Source organism: Delphinus delphis, chromosome 1 (genome assembly GCF_949987515.2).
Source record: "Delphinus delphis chromosome 1, mDelDel1.2, whole genome shotgun sequence".
Lineage (NCBI taxonomy): Eukaryota > Metazoa > Chordata > Mammalia > Artiodactyla > Delphinidae > Delphinus > Delphinus delphis.
Genome location: NC_082683.1, coordinates 182,294,247 through 182,316,274, shown reverse-complemented (window position 1 = coordinate 182,316,274; position 22,028 = coordinate 182,294,247). Strand labels below are relative to the sequence as shown.

At 47.0% G+C, this 22,028-nt stretch overlaps 1 protein-coding gene across 4 annotated transcripts; it reads left to right on the top strand.

Moving 5' to 3' along the window:
* The first annotated feature begins 260 nt into the window (after window positions 1–260).
* Window positions 261–21,529, top strand: DDX59 (DEAD-box helicase 59). Of its 4 annotated transcripts, none has more exons than XM_059998805.1 (8): window positions 261–432; window positions 1,574–2,394; window positions 3,470–3,637; window positions 6,500–6,589; window positions 13,901–14,152; window positions 15,378–15,530; window positions 16,044–16,159; window positions 21,055–21,211. In XM_059998805.1, exons 2-8 carry the CDS (start codon window positions 1,585–1,587, stop codon window positions 21,074–21,076), a joined length of 1,611 nt encoding a protein of 536 aa, XP_059854788.1. In that variant the 5' UTR covers window positions 261–432; window positions 1,574–1,584; the 3' UTR covers window positions 21,077–21,211. The 4 variants fall into 4 exon arrangements, with proteins under 4 accessions (XP_059854788.1, XP_059854785.1, XP_059854786.1 ...); XM_059998802.1 differs by having other exon boundaries at window positions 263–432; window positions 16,044–16,172; window positions 21,055–21,529; XM_059998803.1 differs by lacking the exon at window positions 261–432 and adding an exon at window positions 858–1,142 and having other exon boundaries at window positions 16,044–16,172; window positions 21,055–21,529.
* The last annotated feature ends 499 nt before the right edge of the window (window positions 21,530–22,028 follow it).

Genomic DNA, 22,028 nt, shown 5'->3' with positions numbered 1-22,028 from the left:
TGCCGACCCCCCCACTCCCACCCCCCTCCCCGCCCCCACCCCTTTCCCGGCGCCTTGACTCTTTTCCTCCAGCCCCGCCCACTAGATTACGCGAATTTTTCCAGGAGGATCCCCACATCCGCCCCTCCCCACGGAACCCGCCCGCTTCAACCAGTCTCCGGGATTTACAACCAGCCGGAAGCCGGGAAAGGGGCGTGGAAAACGCGCGGAACTGCCCGCCCCCGCCCCCTCCCTTCCGGCCTCTCCGTCGGGCCCCGCCTTCCCCGCGCGCAGCGGCGCATCCCAAAAGCCGGAAAAGTGGAATCTGCGCTCCGCACGGTTCCCCAGCGGCAGGGTGGCCGCGTGGCCGGGCTCATCGGCCGGAAGCCCGGCCCAGCGCCTCAAGGGGGAGCTGCACCCGAGAGAGAGCGGACGCGGCCGCAGTCCGCACGGGTGAGCGTGCCCCCGGCCCCACGGCTCGGGCCTGCCTCCCGTCCTACTCCTCTCGTGCGGGACCCGGGCGCCGAGCCCCGGCGGCGGGACGGGCCCTTACGCAGTCCCCTCCCCCACTCCCTGTCACCGCCCCCACCTCCGGCCTCGTGCCCAGCGCGCTCCGCCCGGGCCTTGGCAGCGCCGTGACGTCACGCGCCTCTGCGTGCGGAGCCGCGGTGGAGCGGGCGACGCACGAGGGTGTTGACGTCGGGGGGAGGGACGACGCCCAGGGGGAGGGGAGGGGCGTTGGCGCGAACAGGAGCAACGCGTCTGCAGCCCCGCCAGCTCCGCCTCTGTTCCGTCGCGGGGACCTGCGTTTCGAGCTCCTCCCTCTCGAGTGCAGCCGCCCCCCACCCCCACCCCCTTGACCTTTTCGGGGACTTGAGGTGGTAACCCTAGACCTTCACTTGTAATTTCGTTGGAATTTTTCTGGAAAAATGGAATCTGGCAATGTATCCTAAGAATTTTTGTTTTGAGAAAAATGTTTCTTAGCATATTTGGCAGCCCCCAAATTAGGTTAAAGCCTGTTTACCAAACGCTGTCATTTTGCAAAAACCTGTTTGGTTGTAAATGGGAAGCGCTGTGGTTGGAGGCTTGCACACGCTGAGAAGGTGTGAGCTTCAAGTCCCTCAGCCTCCAGGTGCTGAGTCCCCCGTGAGAACTGACCCCACGTAAGAGAACACGCGTGTGTACTTCGCGCTCAGCTCTGACCTTGGAACCTAGTAACTGCTGCACACGTATTAATAGTGATCTTGTGGCTTCGTTTTAAAGACTCCAGTTGTGAAGTAGACCTTTTTCTTTTTGTGTTTTCGTTTGTGAACGTGTAACAGAAGGGTTTACCCCAGAATTTCTGTGATGTCTGGTATGTCAAAGTGCAAGTCAGTCCACAGACGGAGGTCAGTGGTGTGAAGCCGTGTGCAGTGTATGCAGACAGAACTGTCCTCACCCAGCGGACTCGGGCGGGGGCGGAAGGGAAGCTTGATGGGAGCATCGCCTTCTTTGTTCTTTTGAAGCAAAACCTGGGGACGTGATGAACTTAGGGTTCTTTATCTGTGACTTTATTGAGGGTAAAATAAATCTCAGTGTATAATTTCTTCCACAGAATATTGAAGGATGTTCGTTCCAAGATCCCTGAAAGTCAGGCGGAATGCTAACGATGATGATAGAAGTTGTGCAGCCAAGAAAGTCAAACCAGAAGCAGAAGACCCCCAGCTGGGTGCGGGCGGGGATGGTCCAGCCGATGATGCCTCGGGTACCAAAGAAGCTGCACTAGCGGTGCATCACGGTGCCCAGCCGTGCCCTCTCCCCGGGCCTGCCAGCCAGGTGCCTGAGGGGGGTCTGGCTGGACCCGGGCAACAGGCACAGGACAGCGATCTCCTTGAAGAGCCAGTGAAGTCCTTCTCCAAAACGCAGCGCCAGGCCGAGCCCGGGGAGCCGGTGTGCGTGGTATGCGGGCGCTACGGAGAGTACATCTGCAATGAGACGGATGAAGACGTGTGTAGCCTGGAGTGTAAAGCAAAACACCTTCTGCAGGTGCGCGGAGCGGAGGCGCTGTTAGCTCCGGGCGGTCCACAGAAAGCGGGTTCTGAGCCAGCGGCTCCACATCCTGCTTCGTATGTCTACACTGAGCACGCCTTCATCTCGAACCTTCGGGAGGACCAGATTGAAAACCTCAGACGGCAGCTGGGAATCGTGGTTCAAGGGCCAGGCGTCCCCAGGCCCATCATTGACTTTGAGCATTGCGGCTTCCCTGAGGCCTTAAACCTCAACCTGAAGACCTCGGGCTACGAGATCCCCACCCCCATCCAGATGCAGATGGTCCCCCTGGGGCTTCTGGGCCGAGACGTGCTGGCCAGCGCGGACACTGGCTCTGGGAAGACAGCCGCCTTCCTGCTTCCCGTCATCATGCGAGCTCTGTTTCAGGTAAGGTAGAGCTCACCTGTATGAGCCTCAAGAACAGTCAAGGTGTTTACCAAGTGTCATCCTCAGCTACGTTAAAATTGCAAACTGAAATCAAGTACTTAGATCTTTAGTCACTGGAACTAAATTTTATTATATTGAACCAGTCTCTTCATTGAAGGTCTAAAAAATTGCTTTCCTTACAAAGTGTTGTCTTTTTAACACATTTTCTATTCAAGGAACAGGCTTTGGGTTTGGGGCGAAAATCCTGCTGACCAGGTGAGCTGTGATTTTTGTGTCAATCTAGCCTGCTTCGATTTTGTGTTTTGAAAAACTTGATACCGAAGTCAGAACACTATTGTAGAGTTTCAAAATATACCGCTAAGTGTGACCTGCGTTTCATCTTAAAATGATACCACCTTGCCTTACTCGTTGGTTTATAAGCACTCCTGCACATAATTAGTTTAACAGACGTTTTGAGTAATTATTTGCCAAGTACTAGGGAGTTTGTGAGGTTTGGAGGATGGCAAGGGGGGAAAGGAGTGAGAAATGTAGGCGAAGGGAGAAGAGATAGAGGAAATTTTGGAACGCTAAAGCGTAGTAGAAGATAATGTGAGAAAAAAATAAAAGACTAGATTTTCAAAATATAGACGAAACTCACCGGAAGACCAAAATAGAATGTTTGTATAAGTAAGGTCTCCTGACAAAGAAAGAAGTGAATCTACAAGAGCGCCGAGGGGAAGTGGAGGGTGGGATGCCAGGCTTCACCCAGATCTTCAGGGCAACCAGCAGGTTTCTCTTCTGAGGAGGCTGACTGGAGGTCGCACAGGCCAGTCGGTGGGAAGCCAAGCTTCAGTTTTCCCGCCGTGATTGAGGCAGATGCCTCTCCCTGGTCCTGATGGTGGGGTCTTTCATTGTCTGTCTGTATTATGTGAGAAATGGGTGCAATTTATGCTGGTTTTGGAGGAGAATTCTGCAGTTGAGCAGAAGGCCGGTGGGCTGATGGGACCACTTTCAAAGAAAAGGGCTCCTGGGGCTGCCTTGAGGCTTGTGTCCACAGCAGAAGAGCTCACTGCTGGTGTGTTTCACATCTTTGCAGAGCAAGATGCCATCCGCGCTCATCCTCACGCCCACGCGGGAGCTGGCCATCCAGATAGAGCACCAGGCCAAGGAGCTGATGAGCGGCCTGCCCCGCATGAGGACCGCGCTCCTGGTGGGGGGCCTGCCCGCCCCCCCGCAGCTCCATCGCTTGCGCCAGCGCGTTCAGGTGGGCTCCCTGGACCGAACGCCTTTGCAGAGGACCTAAGAAATGCAGGAACTAAGGGTTTTCGCCCCCTGAGGAACTAAAGAGTGTGATTTTAGGTGGCCTTTAAAGTCTTGCCACGTGAGCCTTTCTGTGGGGAAGGCCAGGAGCACAGGTTAGGGAGGTGCCTTTTGTTTTCCCAACGCTGTTGGATGTTCTCACAGCCATTACCACCTTTAATCATTGCGTTTGCTCTGGGAGGTGGGGTGGCGTACCCCCTCTTTTCACGGCTGAGAAGATGAATCTCCGAAAGGTGGGCCTTACCTCAGGATCGTGGCTGATACACTTTAGAGCGGGATTCCTACAAACAAGGACATTGTCCTTCATCATCACAGTCCAGTCATAGACCCAGGAAGTTCACGCTGGTCTGTTGGGATGCGTTAACATTGGTGTCACGCTTCCGACCCCACTCAGGTTTTGCTCGTTGTCCCATCAGCTTTTTTCCGTCAAGCTCAGAGTCTTCCGTTGCTTGTAGCCGTCATGTCTCTCTCAGTGTCTTCAGTTTGGAACCGATCTTTCCTTTTTTCTCAGGGTCTTGGCACTTCTTAAGGATTACAAGCCGCTTACCTGGAAGAACAGCCCTGAACTGATTAGATTCAAGTTGTGGCTCTTGAATTAATTCTTTAACAGGACATCACAGAAGAGACGCTTTCCTTTCCATTATGTCCTTCTAGGTGGCGCACAGTTTCAGTTTGTCCTTTGACTGGTGCTTTTATCTGCCAAGTTAAACTGTAGAGTTTGTTTGTACCCTTTGTGTTGAATAAGTATTTTAAGGGGAGTACTTCCAGGTTGTAAATTTATTGAGCTTCCCCAAACTTTCCACTTATTTACTTTTTTATATCAGTACGGACTCATGGTTCCCTGTTTTTTTTACAGGGGTATTATCTGTTTGACCAGTGGAAGCACCTTGCAGTCGGTTTCTGTGTCCTTTTATCATATCCTTGTCATTCTTTGACTACTTTCTTACTTTCCATCTAAAGAAGATGTTCCGTCCTTACCTTGTTCTTTCCTGGCCTCGGCCCTGGAACTCTCTCCACGGAGCCCTGGCTCCTTTGGTGTGGAGAATAGTCTTCAGAAACCGAGACCTGGGCTCTACCTGGGCTCCTTGCTGTTGGACTGTCATTGCTTCTGGGACCTCAGCCTATCCGAGACCATGAGTTCATGTTGATATTTCCAGTTCTCATTCATCACAAGGTTCTTTTTACGTTTTCTGTTTCCACGTTGGTAACTCTGACGATGAGAAACCTGCCATCCCTTATCCTTTATGTAGTTATTTATCTGCCCCATCCCCCGGCATGTCACCAGTGTCCCTCCATCACAGCGATGCCTTCCTCCCTGGACTCTGCCCTACACGGCCTCACCTCTCCTCGCCCGGCTGCCGCACCCCCTGCCGCCCGGGCCAGGACTCACAGACACCTACCCTCTGGGAGGAAAAGCAGCTGAAGCGTCTGTGTGCTCGGCAGAGCTATATTTCAAGAGTAAGGACAAGACGAAGACCTACTCAGATAAACAAAACCGAGAGAGTGTATTGCCAGTGGACCATCTAAAGGAACTTCTGGAGGAAGCCCTTCTGCAGATAAAGAAGATTCCAGAGAGGAAGGTGGGGGGTGGAAGGAAGCTGGTGCAAAGTCGGCAGTAAGCGTGTGGGCGAAGCTAAACAGACACAGGCCAAGCGAACAGTGACCAGGAGCAAGCCGTGGTTTCAAAATAATGGGGTGAATACCATCCCACAGCGTGTAAGGGCAGGCGAGATGCGATCGCCGTAAAGCAGCGCCCTGGATCTTTCAAGCACAAGCTAAAAGTGCCGGTTAACTTTATATTAAGTCATAGATTTGTCGACATTCAAGGCGAAGCACTCAAAGAATGAAAAAAGTTGATAACTTCCAAACCATCAGAGGGGAAAACGGAAGAGAAGGAGTGAACTCAAGTCAAAGTAATTAAAATTGACTTGATATCTGTGGATGTCTGAAGTACCCACGCCAAACCCTGTGTTCTGGGGATACAGACCTTTTATCATCCGCGGCGATGTTACCACTGTGCGGGTGTGGACTGGAAAAGTGGGTACAGCTGAACATAGGAGGTCATTTGTAACTCCACCAGGGTTATCCCGACACTGTCTCATATAATCCCCACGATAGTTTTCAGCATTTCCATCTTACGACGGGAGAACAGAGACTCACACCATTATTAAATGCTGAAGCCACGATTCCTGCTGAAGTTTCACTAAGCCCCTACTTTTAACCACAACTTCAGCTAATATATGATAAAACTGTTAAGACCCTTGAGTGACCTTAGAGTTCATTGTACCCAGCCTCGTAATTTGAAAGTGAAATAGCAGGCCCAGAGAGGGCAAGGGGTTTGCACTTGTTCACGGAGCCAGATAGCGGTGAGCGTGCTCGTAAGGCCCTCCCAGCGTGGGCCCTGCCAGGTTCTCAGGCCTCAGCCGCCTTCTCCCCCCTCCACCCACGCCAGCCTCCCGCCTCCGAGCTCACCGGTCACGATGCCCTTCCCTCTCCCTGGACCTGCCGGTCGTGCTCACTCCCACTACTCCCGTGGGTGTTGGCTTGTGTTTTAGCAGCACTGAGTACATCCCTCCGTTGATAACACCCTGTCGTGATTCTCGTGAGCACGTGTTGGCTCTGTTTCTTCCTTAGTGTCATGACTTTCACGAGAGCAGAGACCAAGTCTGACTTACTCATCATCGAGTTCCGAGTACTTACACCAGAGTCTGGCATGCATTGGCCACTCAGTAAGTGTAGAATGAAGGAATACGTGAGTGAATGAACGCGATCGAACTTTCTAATTTGCCTTTTCTCTTTCGTTCAGGTTATCATAGCAACTCCTGGGCGACTTCTGGATATAATAAAGCAGAGCGCTGTAGAACTTGGCGGTATAAAAATTGTAGTAGTGGATGAAGTAAGTAGTGGTGTTTAAAAACAGAGTTTTATATAATCTGTGAAAAGCGCGTTATAGTTATATAATTGCATTGTATATTTTCAGGCATTTTCTCTCCCAAAGGAAAACAACTCAGGGATTTTTTTTTAATTGGCAATAGTGGTTCTTAAGCTGGTTCTCGTGTAGCACTGCAGCTAAACTAAAATTAAACCGCCACTGTCTTGTCCTAATTGATTGAAAATGTAAACTTAACAGGCATACTGTACTCTCAAGTGTTAAGTTTTTTAAACATGCTGGGTGTCATTTGTCTACAGAAAAAAGAAGGAAATCAGTGGCCAGTCACTCAGTGGGAATTTTGGAAGTAGCTAATGATGCTTAGTTGGAGGAGGTTCTTTACTTTTTTCTATGTGGACGCAGGTGTCTGTGGTTGTGGTTTCTGTGTTGCATATAGCAAATAGGCATTTTTGTACTTTGGGCTTGCTTAATAAGAAGTGAATGTGTTATTATTTGATGGTAATCCAGCACCTACCAACGGGACAGGGTGGGAGGCACGGCTGTCCTGCCTGCATGCTCGTCCTGCTGGCTGTGACGGGGCAGAGCCTTGGGCTTACCCAGCAGTGATCAGTGCCGACCAGTGACAGCAACCTGGCCTGCGTCTGTGGCACCAGGGAGTAGCCTCGGGACAGCCTTGGCCACAACACAGCCAAGACCCAGAAGACGGGGGTTTGAGCCTGTACTGCGCCTGCTGTGAGACCTTGGGCAAGTCATTTCATTTTCCAGAGTCGTAGCAAGGAAGAGTAGTGGCTGTGAAAACGTCTCGCACTGAAAAGTCCCGTATAAATGTAAGATAAGATCCAGTCCTTTAGAAAGTGCTGCTAAGTCAGCGTTTTCCTGGCCCGGCCTTTGGGGGACCTGATGTGTTGCATTGGGTTCTCGTCCTTGCTGCCACCCTGAACGTGTGGCCGGGTTTCCCCTGTGGATAAGCCCACGTCCTTAGGTTTCCCCTCCCCGTCTCATGAGCCAGAGGATGATCCTTGTAGAGAATTCATTCATGCCCCCCTCTCTTCAGAGCATTTTCGTTTTCTTACATTAACAAGGTGTCCGGGGCACCCCAGGGCTGCGCTCAAGGTGATGGTGCCCGAGGAGTGCTGTCCGGCAGAAGTGCACCGATGCCCAGCTCCTCGGTGACTGGGGACGTGGCTCCTGTGTGGTCAGGGGAGAGGAGCCGGTCAACAGCATAATCGGTCACATACTGAAACTGAAGTCAGCACAGAGGTGCTCTTTGGGTGCAGGGGACGAGCCCTGGGTGAGATGGGTGGCGTCACAAAGAAGCTGTAAACACCCTCCAAGCCTACAAGGTGCCCTGTTTACAAGAGCAGGCGAAGGTCTGAATTCGTCCGGAGAGCCGAGGTTTGCCCTCCCCCGATGCAAGCTGTCAGTAGGACCATGTATGTGCTCAGGGTTCAGGAGGAGAAATGAGAGGGTCGGCGCGTTGGCTTCTCAGAGGTCATGGGACTTGACCTGAGCCTCGGAAGAGAGAAAAGGATTTAGAAGAGTAGAGGATGCATCCAGTGTCCCAGGTGAAGAGACCAAGGCGAGCAGACTCTGTCGGGTGCAGTGCACGTGTGCGGGGCTGGCGGGAGAGACGGGCGGGTGTGCCACGTGGGAATTGGTGGTTGACGAGGTCTGCTGCCCATGCTGGGGAATTAGAGGAGGAAGAAGAAAGCCAGCCATCGGCCCAGAAGAGGGGGGAGGGTCGGGGACGGAATGGAGGCAGGCGTCGGAGTTCGCCTGAGGGTCACAGGGAATCACTTACGGGTCGTGTGATGACCGGACACGCGGGAGGACGAAGGTGGGTGGGGTGTGCCTTGATTTAGGGCCCACGGGAACGGACTGGGACCTGGTAGACACACTCGAGTTGGTGCTGGATGAAGGGGCAGGTACCAGACCCATGCGTGAGAGTCCGCGGGACGTGCTGGCTTCTCTAAGGAGGAAGTTGAGAGAGACGAGCAGTGGGCTGAGGCTCTGCCTTCTGCAGCTGAAGACAAGTCAGTGAACAGAGAGGTGGTCTGAGAGCCCAGAGGAAACCGGAAACAAATGATGTCCCTGGGGAGAGGGGCCACTGTTCGGGGGCGGGGGGGAGGGGGCCGGACACAGGAATGGTCAGGCCGGAAGTCTGACAGTCCTTTAAGATTAGGAAAATCTGCTGCCACCCTCTGCGTCCCCCGTGTCCCGAGGATTCTCTCCCACCCCCTCCGCCTGCTCTTCCTTCGTTCCGTGTCCATGACTCAGAACCTTCCCTCTGGAGCCGCCCTGCAGACCTCAGGCCCCCTCGTCTCTGCTCCGGGGACCCGTGCGCAGACCGTCCTTCTGCAGTGTGTTCCCTGCTCCACCCTGGGACCAGGCGCACTGTTTGCCGTTTCCCCGGTGGCTGAGATGGAGAACCAGAGCTCGTGCTTGGATGCTCTGGTTCCGTGGGTCGGGTGGAGTCCAGGAATGTTTGTACTGCTTCCCTTTAGGGAGGCTTGGGGCACACGGACCGTCCTACCTGCTGACGTACAGTGCTGAGAATAATGAATGCTTATCTGTCAAATCCATTAGGGCTTTTCCCGTGCTAGCCTTTGTTCTTGGTTGTGAGGATGTGATGGAAAGCGAGGTGAGCTGTGACACAGGCGTGTACACAAGGTGACGGGACAGAGGCGCCCGAGGAGAGGGGGCCCCTCAGGTGGGAGGGGCCTCTGGGGGGCTGAAGAGCAGCAGCTGCCACGCAGAGATCCGTCTGGAGGAAGGACTCCGAGTGGGAGAAGGGCCGCCGGCCACAGGGGGACAGGTGAGGACAAGTGGCGAGTGGGGCAGGTCCGGGGAGGGAGACGGGCTTGCAGGAGGGGCGAGGGGGAGGCCGGGCCGGGCGGGCGCCCTCCTGGAGTGATGGGAGGTCTCGGGAGGCTTGGGCCAAGGAGGAGCACCTGTGACACGTCCTCTGGCATCTGTCGCATTGCCTGAGGTGAGCGGGTTCTGGTTGGCCGAGGCGGGAGTCAGGGGTCCGCACGGACGTCAGCGGAGTCTGCGGGGCTGCTGATGGATCGGAGGTGGGGTGATGATGAGAGACGAAACAGAGGTGCCGGACGGTGCCGTCTCCCGAGATGCTGCTGGAGCAGGACTGGGTCTGGCAGTGGGAGAGACGGTCTGTTTTGAACATGTTAAATTCCAGGGGCCTTGAGGTCCAGCAGGGGCCACGGAGTGGGCAGTGAGTCTCCACTGCTTGAGTCCAGGGAGGTGGTTATGGCCCCGAGTGAGGTTTGGGGCGTCTTTGACGTGTCTGTGGTGCTCAGAGCCCTGGAACTTGTTGAGCTTCCTGGAGAGAGAGTGTGGGTTGAGACGGAGGGAGCCTGGGACGTAGCCCACCGGCTCATTGACATACAGAAATTGTCTGAAAAAGGAGAGCCAGGGAGGGAAGGAAGACCAGGGCTTGAGGGAGTGCTGGTCAGGATGTGCCCTGCTGTTATTTAACTGTATCATGTTTCAAGGAAACGAACATAGTAAGTTTCCCTTCTGGACCATCAGTTCTGGAAAGGTAGGGTCTCCTTCCGTGTCCTTACCGTCGAGCACACAGCATTGAGCTTGGTGTTCATGACGTAGGTTTGGAGCCAGTGGTCCCCAGTCCACACCCCAGCGCCACCACATCATAGGGCACTGTGTCATGTGCCTCAGTTTCCACATCTGTAAAGCGGGGTCACGATGGTGACCACTTCCCACCATGCTCCCTTGAAAGGTGCCCAGCGTCCAGTAAGTGCCCATCAAATGGGGACTGTCAGCCACCGTTGGCTACGAGTTAAGGTTTGCTGAGCGGAGTGAATGTTTAGCCTGGGGACCCTCAGGAGTGAAGTTTTGGTGGCAGAGATGGAAGTCAGATTGTCTGGGATTAAGGACATCACGAGTAGTGAAGAAATGCAGGTGACACCAAGAACAGTCCCCAGAAAATTAGGCCAGGTTTGCTGTTTAATTAGGGGACACCTATGTTCACCTCTTACCTTATTAATGCTTACTCTGTATCCAAGTGCCGTCTCCCCCCGGGGACTCTGAGATTTTCAGAGTAGCCTTGTGTTCATTGTGAGTGGCTCTACTGTTTGAATCACCTTAAATTTAAGTAGTGCTTTTAATTCTAAGAGGTTTTTTAAAGTACATGTTCCCCCACATTTTAATCTGTTAACATCCCTCTAAGGTAGGTAGGAAATAGGTTTATAAATGGAAACTAAGGTGTAGAAAGAGTAAGATTTTCCCAAGGTCTGATTGATAATGGCTTTCAAAAAGTACAGTTTAGATGGGAACCATCATGAATATTGTTTAGGTAGGGGCGTGTGTGTGTGTGTGTGTGTGTGTGTGTGTTTAAATGAAACAGAACTTTCATGAAACAATACTTACCCTTGTGACATGTGATTTCTCTATTCTCATATGTTTTATTCTGTCCTATTTTGTGGTTTTAAAAAATGCTCTTCATGGCCCATTCTGCAGTTTGAATAACAACTGTATTCTATGAGTAATCCACGTACATTAAAGAGAAGTTAGAAACAGGAGGAAAAACACCCATATTCCCATTGAAATAACCATAAATAAGCATAGTCATTGTATTTCATTTTCTCCTGGCCTTGAGAATTCAGGCATTATTCTGTAGACACTGGGAACCTTTAAAGGATTTTAAGCCTGAGTGTATTACACTCAGACTCATATTCTCCACGTGGAGAATAGCCTTTGAGCAAGAAAGCTGGTTCCCAGGAGGGAGAGGGGAGGACTTGAGCCAGGGTGGTGGCTGTAGGGAGCGGGGGGAGGGTTTCCAGACACAGTTAGGACATGGATAGTAAGTGAGGCAGTGCTGGTGTCTGGATAGTGGGATGATGGGCGAGTTTGGTTTTCTCTACTTTGTTTTGTTTACCAAGTTTTCTACAGTGAGCACGTTATTACTTCTAGTATTTAAAACTAATAATAGGGCTTCCCTGGTGGCGCAGTGGTTGAGAATCTGCCAGCCAATGCAGGGGACATGGGTTCGAGCCCTGGTCCGGAAAGATCCCACATGCCGCGGAGCAGCTAGCCTGTGAGCCACAACTACTGAGGCTGCGCGTCTGGAGCCTGTGCTTTGCAACAAGAGAGGCCGCCATAGTGAGAGGCCCGCACATCGCGATGAAGAGTGGCCCCTGCTTGCCACAACTAGAGAAAGCCCTCGCACAGAAACGAAGACCCAACACAGCCAAAAATAAATAATAAATAAACAATTTTTAAAAAAAAGAAAGAAGTATACTCTTTAAATAAAATAGTAATAATAATAATTGCATCTTAAAAAGAGTTAGACAAAGACTTAAAAATGGTTGTTGAATGTGGCACCTGGGGAGTGATTGAAGACCTGAAGGAGCCGGTGAGGGGCGGGAGGTGAGCCCTGGACCGGACAGTGGGGGGAGGGCGGGGAGGCGGGGGAGGGAGACTGCAGGGCTGGAGGACTCTTCCAGGAAGTTCGGGTGAGAAGAGAAACTGAAGGAATTTATTTCTCATGGTCTTATTTTTTCTGAACCAGGAGAAGCAAGGTCATCTACTGAGATGGATGGGGCTTAGTGGGATTACTGAGGCATGTGGGGATGTTTGCAGACACACTGTGGGTGTGTGTTCTCTCTGTCTGCTAGTTAGTTGAAACACTGAGAAGGACCTTGCTGGTACTTTTATATACTTTATCTCTTTAATCCTCATCACAGCCCCAGGAGGTAGTTACTATTATCATTTCCATTTATAAAGGGAAAAACTAAGGCTTAAAGCTCTTCATTAACTTGCTTGAGGTCATAGATAGAGCCATGATCGAACCCAGACCATCATGATAATTTCATATTTTTTAAATGTCATAGAGTGAATAATATTAAAACAAGTGATCAAGCTTCAGTCTAACTGACAGCACATTAGTGGACACTAAAACAATTCAATGTCTTATTTTCCAAAATTATAGATACCCAGATTATATTTGAAAATCAAGATAGCCTTAACTTTTGTTATTTTTTTTCTTTATTTTTTTTTTCGTTGTACGCGGGCCTCTCACTGCCGTGGCCTCTCCCGTTGTGGAGCACAGGCTCCGGACGCGCAGACTCAGTGGCCACAGCTCACAGGCCCAGCCGCTCCGTGGCATGTGAGATCTTCCCGGACCGGGGCACGAACCCGTGTCCCCTGCATTGGCAGGCGGACTCTCAACCACTGCACAACCAGGGAAGCCCCTGTTTTTATTTTTTTTAATGTTTATTTATTTTTGGCTGCGTTGGGTCTTAGTTGCGGCCCACGCGATCTTTCGTTGTAGCGCACAGGTTTCTCTCTAGTTGTGGCACACAGGCTCCAGAGCGTGTGGGCTCTGTAGTTGTGGTGTGCGGGCTCCAGAACACGTGGGCTCTGTAGTTGCGGCTCACGGGCTCAGTAGTTGTGGCACGCAGGCCCCCGCAGCATTTGGGATCTTAGTTCCCAGACCAGGGATTGAAACCTCGTTCCCTGTGTTGGAAGGCGGATTCTTAACCACTGGACCACCAGGGAAGTCCCTCATTGTTTTTAGAAACCAGCAATGCAGAGGTATATACAGAAGTGAAAACCCCCAAATTAAATTTTTTTTGTTTATTTAAAATCATATTTTATTATAAATATATGTTCATGGTAAAAAAAAAAAAAAATTCAAGAACTTCCCTGGCGGTCCAGTGGTTAAAACTCTGTGCTTCTGATGCAGGGAGTGCAGGTTCAGTCCCTGGTTGGGGAACTGGGATCCCACATGCTGCACGGTGTGGCCAAAAAAAAAGATCAAACTTTGCGAAAAGCTATAAAATGAAGAATAAAACTGTTCCCCCCCTCCAGCTCACAGGTCTTCTCTCCAGAGTTAGCAATTAACTTTCCTGAGTATATACACAAATGGTCTCATGTTATACATAGTGTTCTCTATTTTGCTTCTTTTCTCCCAGCAGGGATAAAGAGCTCTCTGGTCATTTTTCATGCTAGCACCGTGTTGTATGGTATGGGTCTACCATAATTTACTTACCAAGTCTCCTCCTGTTGGATATTTAGGCTGTATATGGTGGGGGGGTTTTGGCCACTATTACTAATGCCATAGTAAAAATCTTTGTATATCATTATAAACGTAGTTACACAATATGTAGTTTTATATAAATATATTTTTTTCCCAGTTAATCCTTTGGCTTTTGACATTGTGGTGTATTTTTCCGTGTAAAGAGTTTTAAGTTTTTTACGTTCTTAATTGTATCCGGTTTTTTTCTGGGGTGGCCCTGGGTTTTCGTGTAGGACTAACTTTACAATGATTTTGTTTAGGCTGATACCATGTTAAAGATGGGCTTTCAACAGCAAGTGCTTGACGTTTTGGAAAATGTGCCTCGTGACTGTCAGACCCTTTTGGCTTCGGCCACGATTCCAGCCAGCATAGAGCAGCTCGCAAGCCAGCTTCTGCGCGACCCCGTGAGAATCATCACTGGGGAGAAGAACCTGCCCTGCTCCAACGTGCGCCAGATTGTGTTATGGGTGGAAGAACCAGCCAAAAAGAAGAAACTGTTTGAAATCTTGAATGTGAGTGGTAAAGCGGTCAGCCCTGCTTTGTAGGTTGCACTTGCATTTTTCACAGTTTTTTGTTTTTTGCTTTTTTTGGCCACATGGCCTGTGGGATCTTAGTTCCCCGAACAGGGATTGAACCCGGGCCTTCCGCAGTGAAAGCATGGAATCCTAACCACTGGACCGCCAGGGAAGTCTCCACAGTTCTTTTTTTTTTTTTTTAATAAATTTATTTATTATTTTATTTATTTATTTTTGGCTGTGTTGGGTCTTCATTGCTGTGCGCAAGCTTTCTCTAGTTGTGGCGAGCGGGGGCTACTCTTTGTCGCGGTGCGCAGGTGTCTCATTGCAGTGGCTTCTCTTGTTGGAGCACGGACTCTAGGTGAGCGGGCTTCAGTAGTTGTGGCACAGAGGCTCAGTAGTTGTGGCTCGCAGGCTTTAGAGTGCAGGCTCAGTAGTTGTGGCGCATGGGTTTAGTTGCTCCGCGGCATGTGGGATCTTCCCGGACCAGGGCTCGAACACGTGTCCCCTGCCTTGGCAGGAGGATTCTTAACCACTGGGCCACCAGAGAAGCCGTCTGCACAGTTCTTGAGAGAGTGCTTTTTAGATGCAGCTTCAGGGGAACCTGCTGTAGATGTTTAATAATAAATTGCTTTGCTTACTTCAGAATTCTTTAGGGTTCAAATAAATTTTTATTTGTGAAAACATGCAGTATAGACGCGAGGTTGGTTTTTTTCGCATTATTACAGAAAGATATTTAAATATCAAGGTTATTCCCAAAGAATATTTTTTTTGTTTCAAAAATTTTTAGTAGTTTTATATATAAGGTAAAGACAAGTTCTTTCTTAGCTGTTCTGTCCTTGAGAAATAGAATTTTTTTAACAGTTTAAGCAGAAATTTGTTAAGTGGGTGGTATGTACAAGCGTAGTTGTTAAAAATACAGTATTAAGTTAAATATGGTTTATTTCGACTTACGAACAATTTTGGCAATTTTAAATTGCACTTAAAATCATTTCTGCAGTTTTCATGAGGTGATGCAGAAGCATGAAGGACGTACACTGTTTGCCTTCTGTTTGTGCATATTTTAAAGAAAGCACTCATTTTAACAGAATGTGCCTTTTTTCCTTCTTAGCAGTGTTGGTAAACCTGTTGATAACTAGCTTATACTAAAGCTCTCAGAAAAACGTCCCATTGTAAATTATGTTATAGCAATAATTTTAAATATGTGTTTTTAATGTTTCAGGATAAGAAACTCTTTAAGCCTCCAGTGTTAGTATTTGTGGACTGCAAACTAGGAGCAGATCTGTTGAGCGAGGCCGTTCAGAAAATCACAGGTCTGAAAAGCACCTCTGTGCACTCGGAAAAGTCACAGCCGGAAAGGAAAAACATACTGAAGGTGACATCCAGCGTTCTGTTGTCTTCTCTTTCCTGTAAATCTGTTTTGCCTCATTTTCAAGAGATACCATATTATCTGCTGCTTTTTAAAGCAGACCTTTTTTTTAATGACCCTGAGAACTTCAGGCACGCAGCGGTGTGAAGTTAATTGTTTCTCTCGCTCAGGCTTCTGTGTTTTGGGAGCAATAAGCTTGTCCCCTAGGGACTGTCTACTAAATAGATTAATCATTCAGAATCCGCCATTTCTGAAATCAGGTCACTTTGGACTGAGGCATAGAGTAGTTCACCTTTGGAAAAGGTTTGCCTGAATAAATTATTGGAAAAAATTGGGGGTTGGGGTCGGAAGGCCTTTAAGCTACATATGTCTCTCAGATGTACTAAGACCTATACTTACTGCGAAGGTATTGCAACACCAGTGTTGAAGAAAGTGTTGAGAAAAGAAAGGATAATCTGAACGACAGAAAACCACTCAAGAAAAATCCTCAATAATGAATTTTGTTGCTGTTTTGGAAAGGGTTTACTTGAAGGAGACTATGAAGTTGTGGTGAGCACGGGGGTCCTAGGAAGAGGACTGGACTTGGTCAGCGTCAAGCTGGTTGTCAATTTCGACATGCCTCCCAGCATGGATGAGTACGTGCATCAGGTAGATTTTATATGTTACCACCGTTCTGCTCATGAATTTTCTTATGCAAGGCATTGTCATTATAATGGTAAGTTAAAAGAAAGCAGGGCGTAAAACTGCATGTATTTTTGCTTTTAAAATATATAAACTAAATTACGTTTTTCACAACTATATGGATGCGTAGAATGCATTAAAAATCAGTTGGAAATAAAAAACTAAAACATTTATGTAAAAAATTTAAGTGATTAGCTTTTGGTGTAGTTTAATTTTCTTTCTATTTTTTGTTTTCTTCAGTGAGTATATTAAATGGCTTTTATAAGCAGAAAAAGAGGGCTTTGTGTAAAAAGGTTGTTTAAAGTTGCTGCATCTGGCCAGAATAAAGTTGATCTGCTGAAGTGTTTGTTTTTTTAGGAATCATGTCTTCATCTCCTCTTCATACCCTTATTCGCTCTAGACTTTCACCTTTCAGAGTTTGGTTCCTTTCCTTTGCTGCCAGAGATAACAGCAGCTCTTCTTTCTCTCAGAAATAAAGCCTCTCTGAGCGCCACGTTATCTCACTGACCGCTACCTGTCTTCCTTCTCCGGCATCACTTACAGACTCTTCAAGTAAAGCCTTTCTCTGATGTTCTTAGAATCACCTCTGAATGTCACATTTACTGAAGTTGCCCACTGAAATGCCTGTAGTGCCCTTACTGAGTTGTTGCTTTATTTTTCATAAGACTTAATAATCTAGCAGTCTGCTCTCTCTCTCCCTCCTTCTCGCTCGCTCTCTCTTTTTTCCTTTCTTTCTTTCTTTCTTTCTTTTTTTTTTTTTGGTACCACCTCATTTACCCATGCCTCAGGGATTTGACTATTCCACAGGAGCTGACTGTTCACGTAACTAAACTTTATTTTCTTCCAAATTTTCAATTTTTTTTTTTTTTTTTTTTTTTTTTTTTGCGGTATGCGGGCCTCTCACTGCTGTGGCCTCTCCTGTTGCGGAGCACAGGCTCCGGACGCGCAGGCTCAGCGGCCATGGCTCACGGGCCCAGCCGCTCCGCGGCATGTGGGATCTTCCTGGACCGGAGCACGAACCCGTGTCCCCTGCATCGGCAGGCAGACTCTCAACCACTGCGCCACCAGGGAAGCCCCAAACTTTCAATTTAATGATTTTGGCTGGATGGGACTTCCCTGGTGGTGCAGTGGTTAAGAATCCGCCTGCCGGTGTAGGGGACTCGGGTTAGAGCCCTGGTCTGGGAAGATCCCACGTGCTGCGAAGCAACTAAGCCCGCGAGCCACAACTACTGAGCCCGTGCTCTGCAACAAGAGAGGACACCGCAATGAGAAGCCTGCACACCTCAACAAAGAGTAGCCCCCCTCGCTGCAACTAGAGAAAGCCTGCATGCAGCAACGAAGACCCGACGCAGCCAAAAATAAATTAATTAATCAAGTAAAAAGAAAAAAATAATAATTTCAGCCAGAAATCTGTCTAGAGTATTAAAATACTTAAGAAGCTTCTTTGCTTGTTACATGGAACATGCTGGTTATACCTATGTACCCGTCTCTTGCTCTCCCCAGGCCAGCCCTGTGGCTGGCAGTTATCACGCTGCACCCACTGTAATACAGGCAGCGTGCCTCAGGGATGCTGACAGGTGCAGAGCTGCGTGCCTCTCCTCAGAGGGGCCACAGGTCCTTCTGCTTTTTTAGTTCTGTATTTGGGTGTTTTTTGTTTGTTTCAATCATCAAAGTACACATACACACGATAACAAAGCACGCAAATAACGAAAGATATAAAGTGAAAGGTAAGTCTTTTCAAGGAAGCCCTCCTACCTTTGAGTGGTTCCCCCAGTTAACACTGCAGAAATGGTAAATGCATGCGTGTGTGCATATATACAGATGTGATGTGCATACCCTGTCACACCTTCCACATAAATGGGACCATATTATACCCTCTATTCTGTGCCTTCTTTCTTTTTTTTTTTTAACGAGGAAATATATTTATTTTATTGAAGTATAGTTGATTAACAATATCATGTTAGTTTAGGTCTGCAGCACAGCGATTCAGCTCTATGTGTGTGTGTGTGTGTGTGTGTGTGTGTGTGTATAAATAATATATTCTTCAGATTGTTTTCCCTTACAGGTTATTACCTAATACTGATTAGAGTTCTGTGTGCTATATAGTAGGTCCTTGTTTTTTATTTATTTTATATATAGTAGTGAGTATCTGTTAATCCCAAACTCCTAATTTATCCCTCTTCCCACTCCCCCTTTCCCCTTTAGTAACCATAAGTTTGTTTTCTGTGTCTGTGAGTCTCTCTGTTTTGGAAATAAATTCATTTGTATTTTTTTGTTTTTTGTTTTTTTTAGATTCCACATACGAGTGACATCATATGACATTTGTCTTTCTCTGTCTGACTTACTTAGTATGATAATCTCTCTAGGTCCATCCATGTTGCTGCAAATGGCATTACTTCATTCTTTTTTATGGCTGAGTAGTATTCCGTTGTGTATTTATACCACATCTTCTTTATGCATTTGTCTGTCTGTGCCTTCTTTCTTTATTAAAGAGACCTTAGACAGTTTTCCTTATCAGCACACACACTGGGTGCCGTTTAATAAGTGTTAATATGTATTGAGTGCTTAGCCTAATGCCAGGCACTGTTCTAAACTCTTTAAATGTTTTTACTTGTTGAATCTGCCTCGTTCTATTTTCGTGGCTGCATGGGAATGTATTATATGGATGTCCTGTAATTTATTTAACAAATCCTTCATTGCTGGACAATCAGATGTTTCCAGTGTTTTGTTATTAATGCTGCAGTGAACACTTGTATACACAGCTCCCTGGGCCTCTCCTGCAAGTGCATCTGTAAGAGAAATTCCTAGTGGGAGAACTGCTGGGTTAAATGATATGGGTATTTAAAATTATAGTCAGTATTCCCACGTGTCTGATTTTTAATTTCAGGGGTGGTAAGCTTCTGGAGAAATAATTTGTATTGTTAACATTAGCTGTCTTTGGCCGGGCTGCGTGGCTTTGTGGGATCTTAGTTCCCCGACCAGGGATTGAACCCAGGCCCACAGCAGTGAAAGCGCCGGGTCCTAACCACTGGACCGCCAGGGAGCTTCCTAGCTATCTTTTAGAATTTGGAGACCGTTGTAGTTAATTTTTAACTGCTTTTTATCTCAGTATAACATATCTAGTATAAATTACATCTCAGATGTAATCCACGTGCTATACAATTTGCCAATTTAAAGTGTACAGTTCATTGGTTTTTAATATATTCATAGAGTGATGCAGCCATCCGTATAATTGATTTTAGAAAATTTTCATCGCCCCCAAAAGAAACCCCTTGCCCCTCCGCAGTCACCCCAGTTCCTCATCACATGCACACACCCTCATTCTCAGGCAACCGCAACTGTACTCGGTAGATTTATGTCTTCTGGACGTTTCATGTAAATGGAATCATACAGTATGTGGTCTTTTGTGACTTGCTTCTTTCACTTAGCATAATGTTTTCAAGGTCCACACGTTGTTGTAGTATTTTATTGACAGATAATATCCCATTGTAAGGATACACCATATTTGTCCATGCATTCATTGGTTGCTAGACATTTAGGTTGTTTCCACTTTCTGGCTACTGTGAATAATGCTGTGAACGCCCAAGGCCATGTTTTTGTGTGGACATGTGTTTTCATTTCTTTTGGACATAAACGTAGGAATGGAATTGCTGGGTCCATGTTGAACATCTTGGGGAACCACCAGACTGTTTTCCCATGTAGCTTCATGTTTTACATTCCCACCAGCAAAGTATAAGTGTTCCATTTTCTCCATATTCTCATCGACATTTGCATGCTTTTTTTTATTATAGCCAGGTTCATGGATATGAAGTGTTTTGGATTTGCCTTTCCCTAATGACTAATGACGTTGCACATCATTTCATGTACTCATTGGCCACTTGTATACCTTTGGAGGAATGTCTGCTTAAATCCTTTGCTTTTAAATTGGGTTGTCCTTTTGAGTTGTAAAAGTTCTTTATATGTTCTAGAGACCCTTATCAGAAACATGATTTGCAGATATTTTCTCCCATTCTGTGAGTTGCAGGTATTAATTTTTAGTTTTATTGAAACAACTCAGTAAGGTAAATAAATCAGGTAAAAGCAAAAGCTGATACTGAAAAACAGCATCTCCCCCTTATTTCTCCCCAGTCTCATTCTCTGCAGGCCTCCCCTTCCAGCTTTTTTAGAAGTTTCTTCTTTTACAGCGTTAAGAACGTTCTGTCTATTGGCGGGAACTATCTATTCATTTAGATAATCTGAGTATACTTTAAGTTCTACGTTTCAATTAAGGAGCAGAAGTTGACCATGATTGTATATTTCCCTCCCTTCTGAAGAGTTTCTCAGTATATTAGGAGACACGTTTTGTTCCTTCTCACGGGTCTCCACAAATTTGTGTCTGTTTAACTCTGTCAAAATGAGAAATAACTTTATGCAAAAATGGACTTGCTTCAGTCTCACATTTCAAGGCACTTAAGTACTATAAAGGAGATACAGTCCTTTTGCTCTTAATGCAATAGCTTTCAAAAAGTTTCTACCTTAACCCACTCAGAGTAAGAAATATCTTTGCCTCCTTACCCCCTACACGTACATACAAACATGCACACACGCGCATAACTGAAACACAAGTTTCACAAACAATACTCACTTTTCTTATTTTTATTTTCTATTTGGGTTGTTTCCTTAACACTGTGCTAGTGGCAGCCCGCTAAATTGATCTCACAAGTATATTGAGGTGAACAACTCAAAAAATGCTCTCTGAACAAATGTTCATCTCAGTGAAGCTTCTGTAAATACTAGTCTTCGTTTTCTTTCAAGAGACGTTAAGATTCTATGTGAACATTTTGAAAACGTCCTTTGCATTTCATTTCAGGTTGGAAGAGTCGGGAGGTTAGGTCAGAATGGAACAGCGATTACTTTCATCAATAACAACTCGAAAAGACTCTTCTGGGATATTGCAAAACGAGTGAAACCCACAGGGTCCCTTCTCCCCCCGCAGTTGTTAAATTCCCCTTACCTTCACGACCAGAGGAGAAAGGAGCAGCAGAAGGATAAACAGACGCAGAATGATCTGGTTACGGGGGCTAATCTTATGGACATTATTAGAAAACATGATAAAAGTAATTCTCAAAAATGATTTGTGATACCACGTTGAATAATTTTTATTGCATATTGTCAGTGAAATTTCTGTACATTACTCCTGTATGGTTTGATGAATGTGACATGCACACGAAACAAAAAGTTAACATGATGTAAAAAGTTTTAATAGACTATCAAATTTATACAGCAATATTGTATTTATTTTCCTTTTTAATTTTCATAAATTAAAAACAACAACAGAAAGTGAATTACTAAATGAAGTAAAAATTTCTTCTCTCTGGAAAAAGTCCTTTTTTTTTTTTTTTCAATAAAGATTCCTTGTAGCTATCATCAGAGCCAGAAACCCACACATCCTGACTCAGATGGTGATTCTTCTGTTTTATATCCACTGTGCTGCATGCACATTGGCACCTGGATTATTGTTGAATCAATGAATATTAGCAGGAAAGTAAATGATAAAAAATGGAAGAAATGGTCAGGGCCCCTTTTGGAAGAAATGTTAAATATCTATTTTCTCTCTCCGTTTTCCTTTCGGCTAGATAAACGTAAGTTTATTTTACATCTGATGTGGGCTGCTCATCAAATAATGTCGAGTTATGTGAATGTTGCATTGCAATATATAGTTTTATGTTAACGCCACTTTGCTAATTCAGTTGACTTATTTAAAAAATAAATGTAAAAAATGTATTAGTGGGCTTCCCTGGTGGCATAGTGGTTGAGAGTCCGCCTGCTGATGCAGGGGACACG

Excerpts from the sequence above, each read along its gene's own strand:
- DDX59 (XM_059998802.1), top strand. The coding sequence starts at position 1,585 with ATGTTCGTTCCAAGATCCCTGAAAGTCAGGCGGAATGCTAACGATGAT. Across the intron at positions 14,153-15,377 it reads AACTGTTTGAAATCTTGAAT|GATAAGAAACTCTTTAAGCC; the intron begins GTGAGTGGTAAA and ends TTAATGTTTCAG. Across the intron at positions 15,531-16,043 it reads AAAGGAAAAACATACTGAAG|GGTTTACTTGAAGGAGACTA; the intron begins GTGACATCCAGC and ends TGTTTTGGAAAG.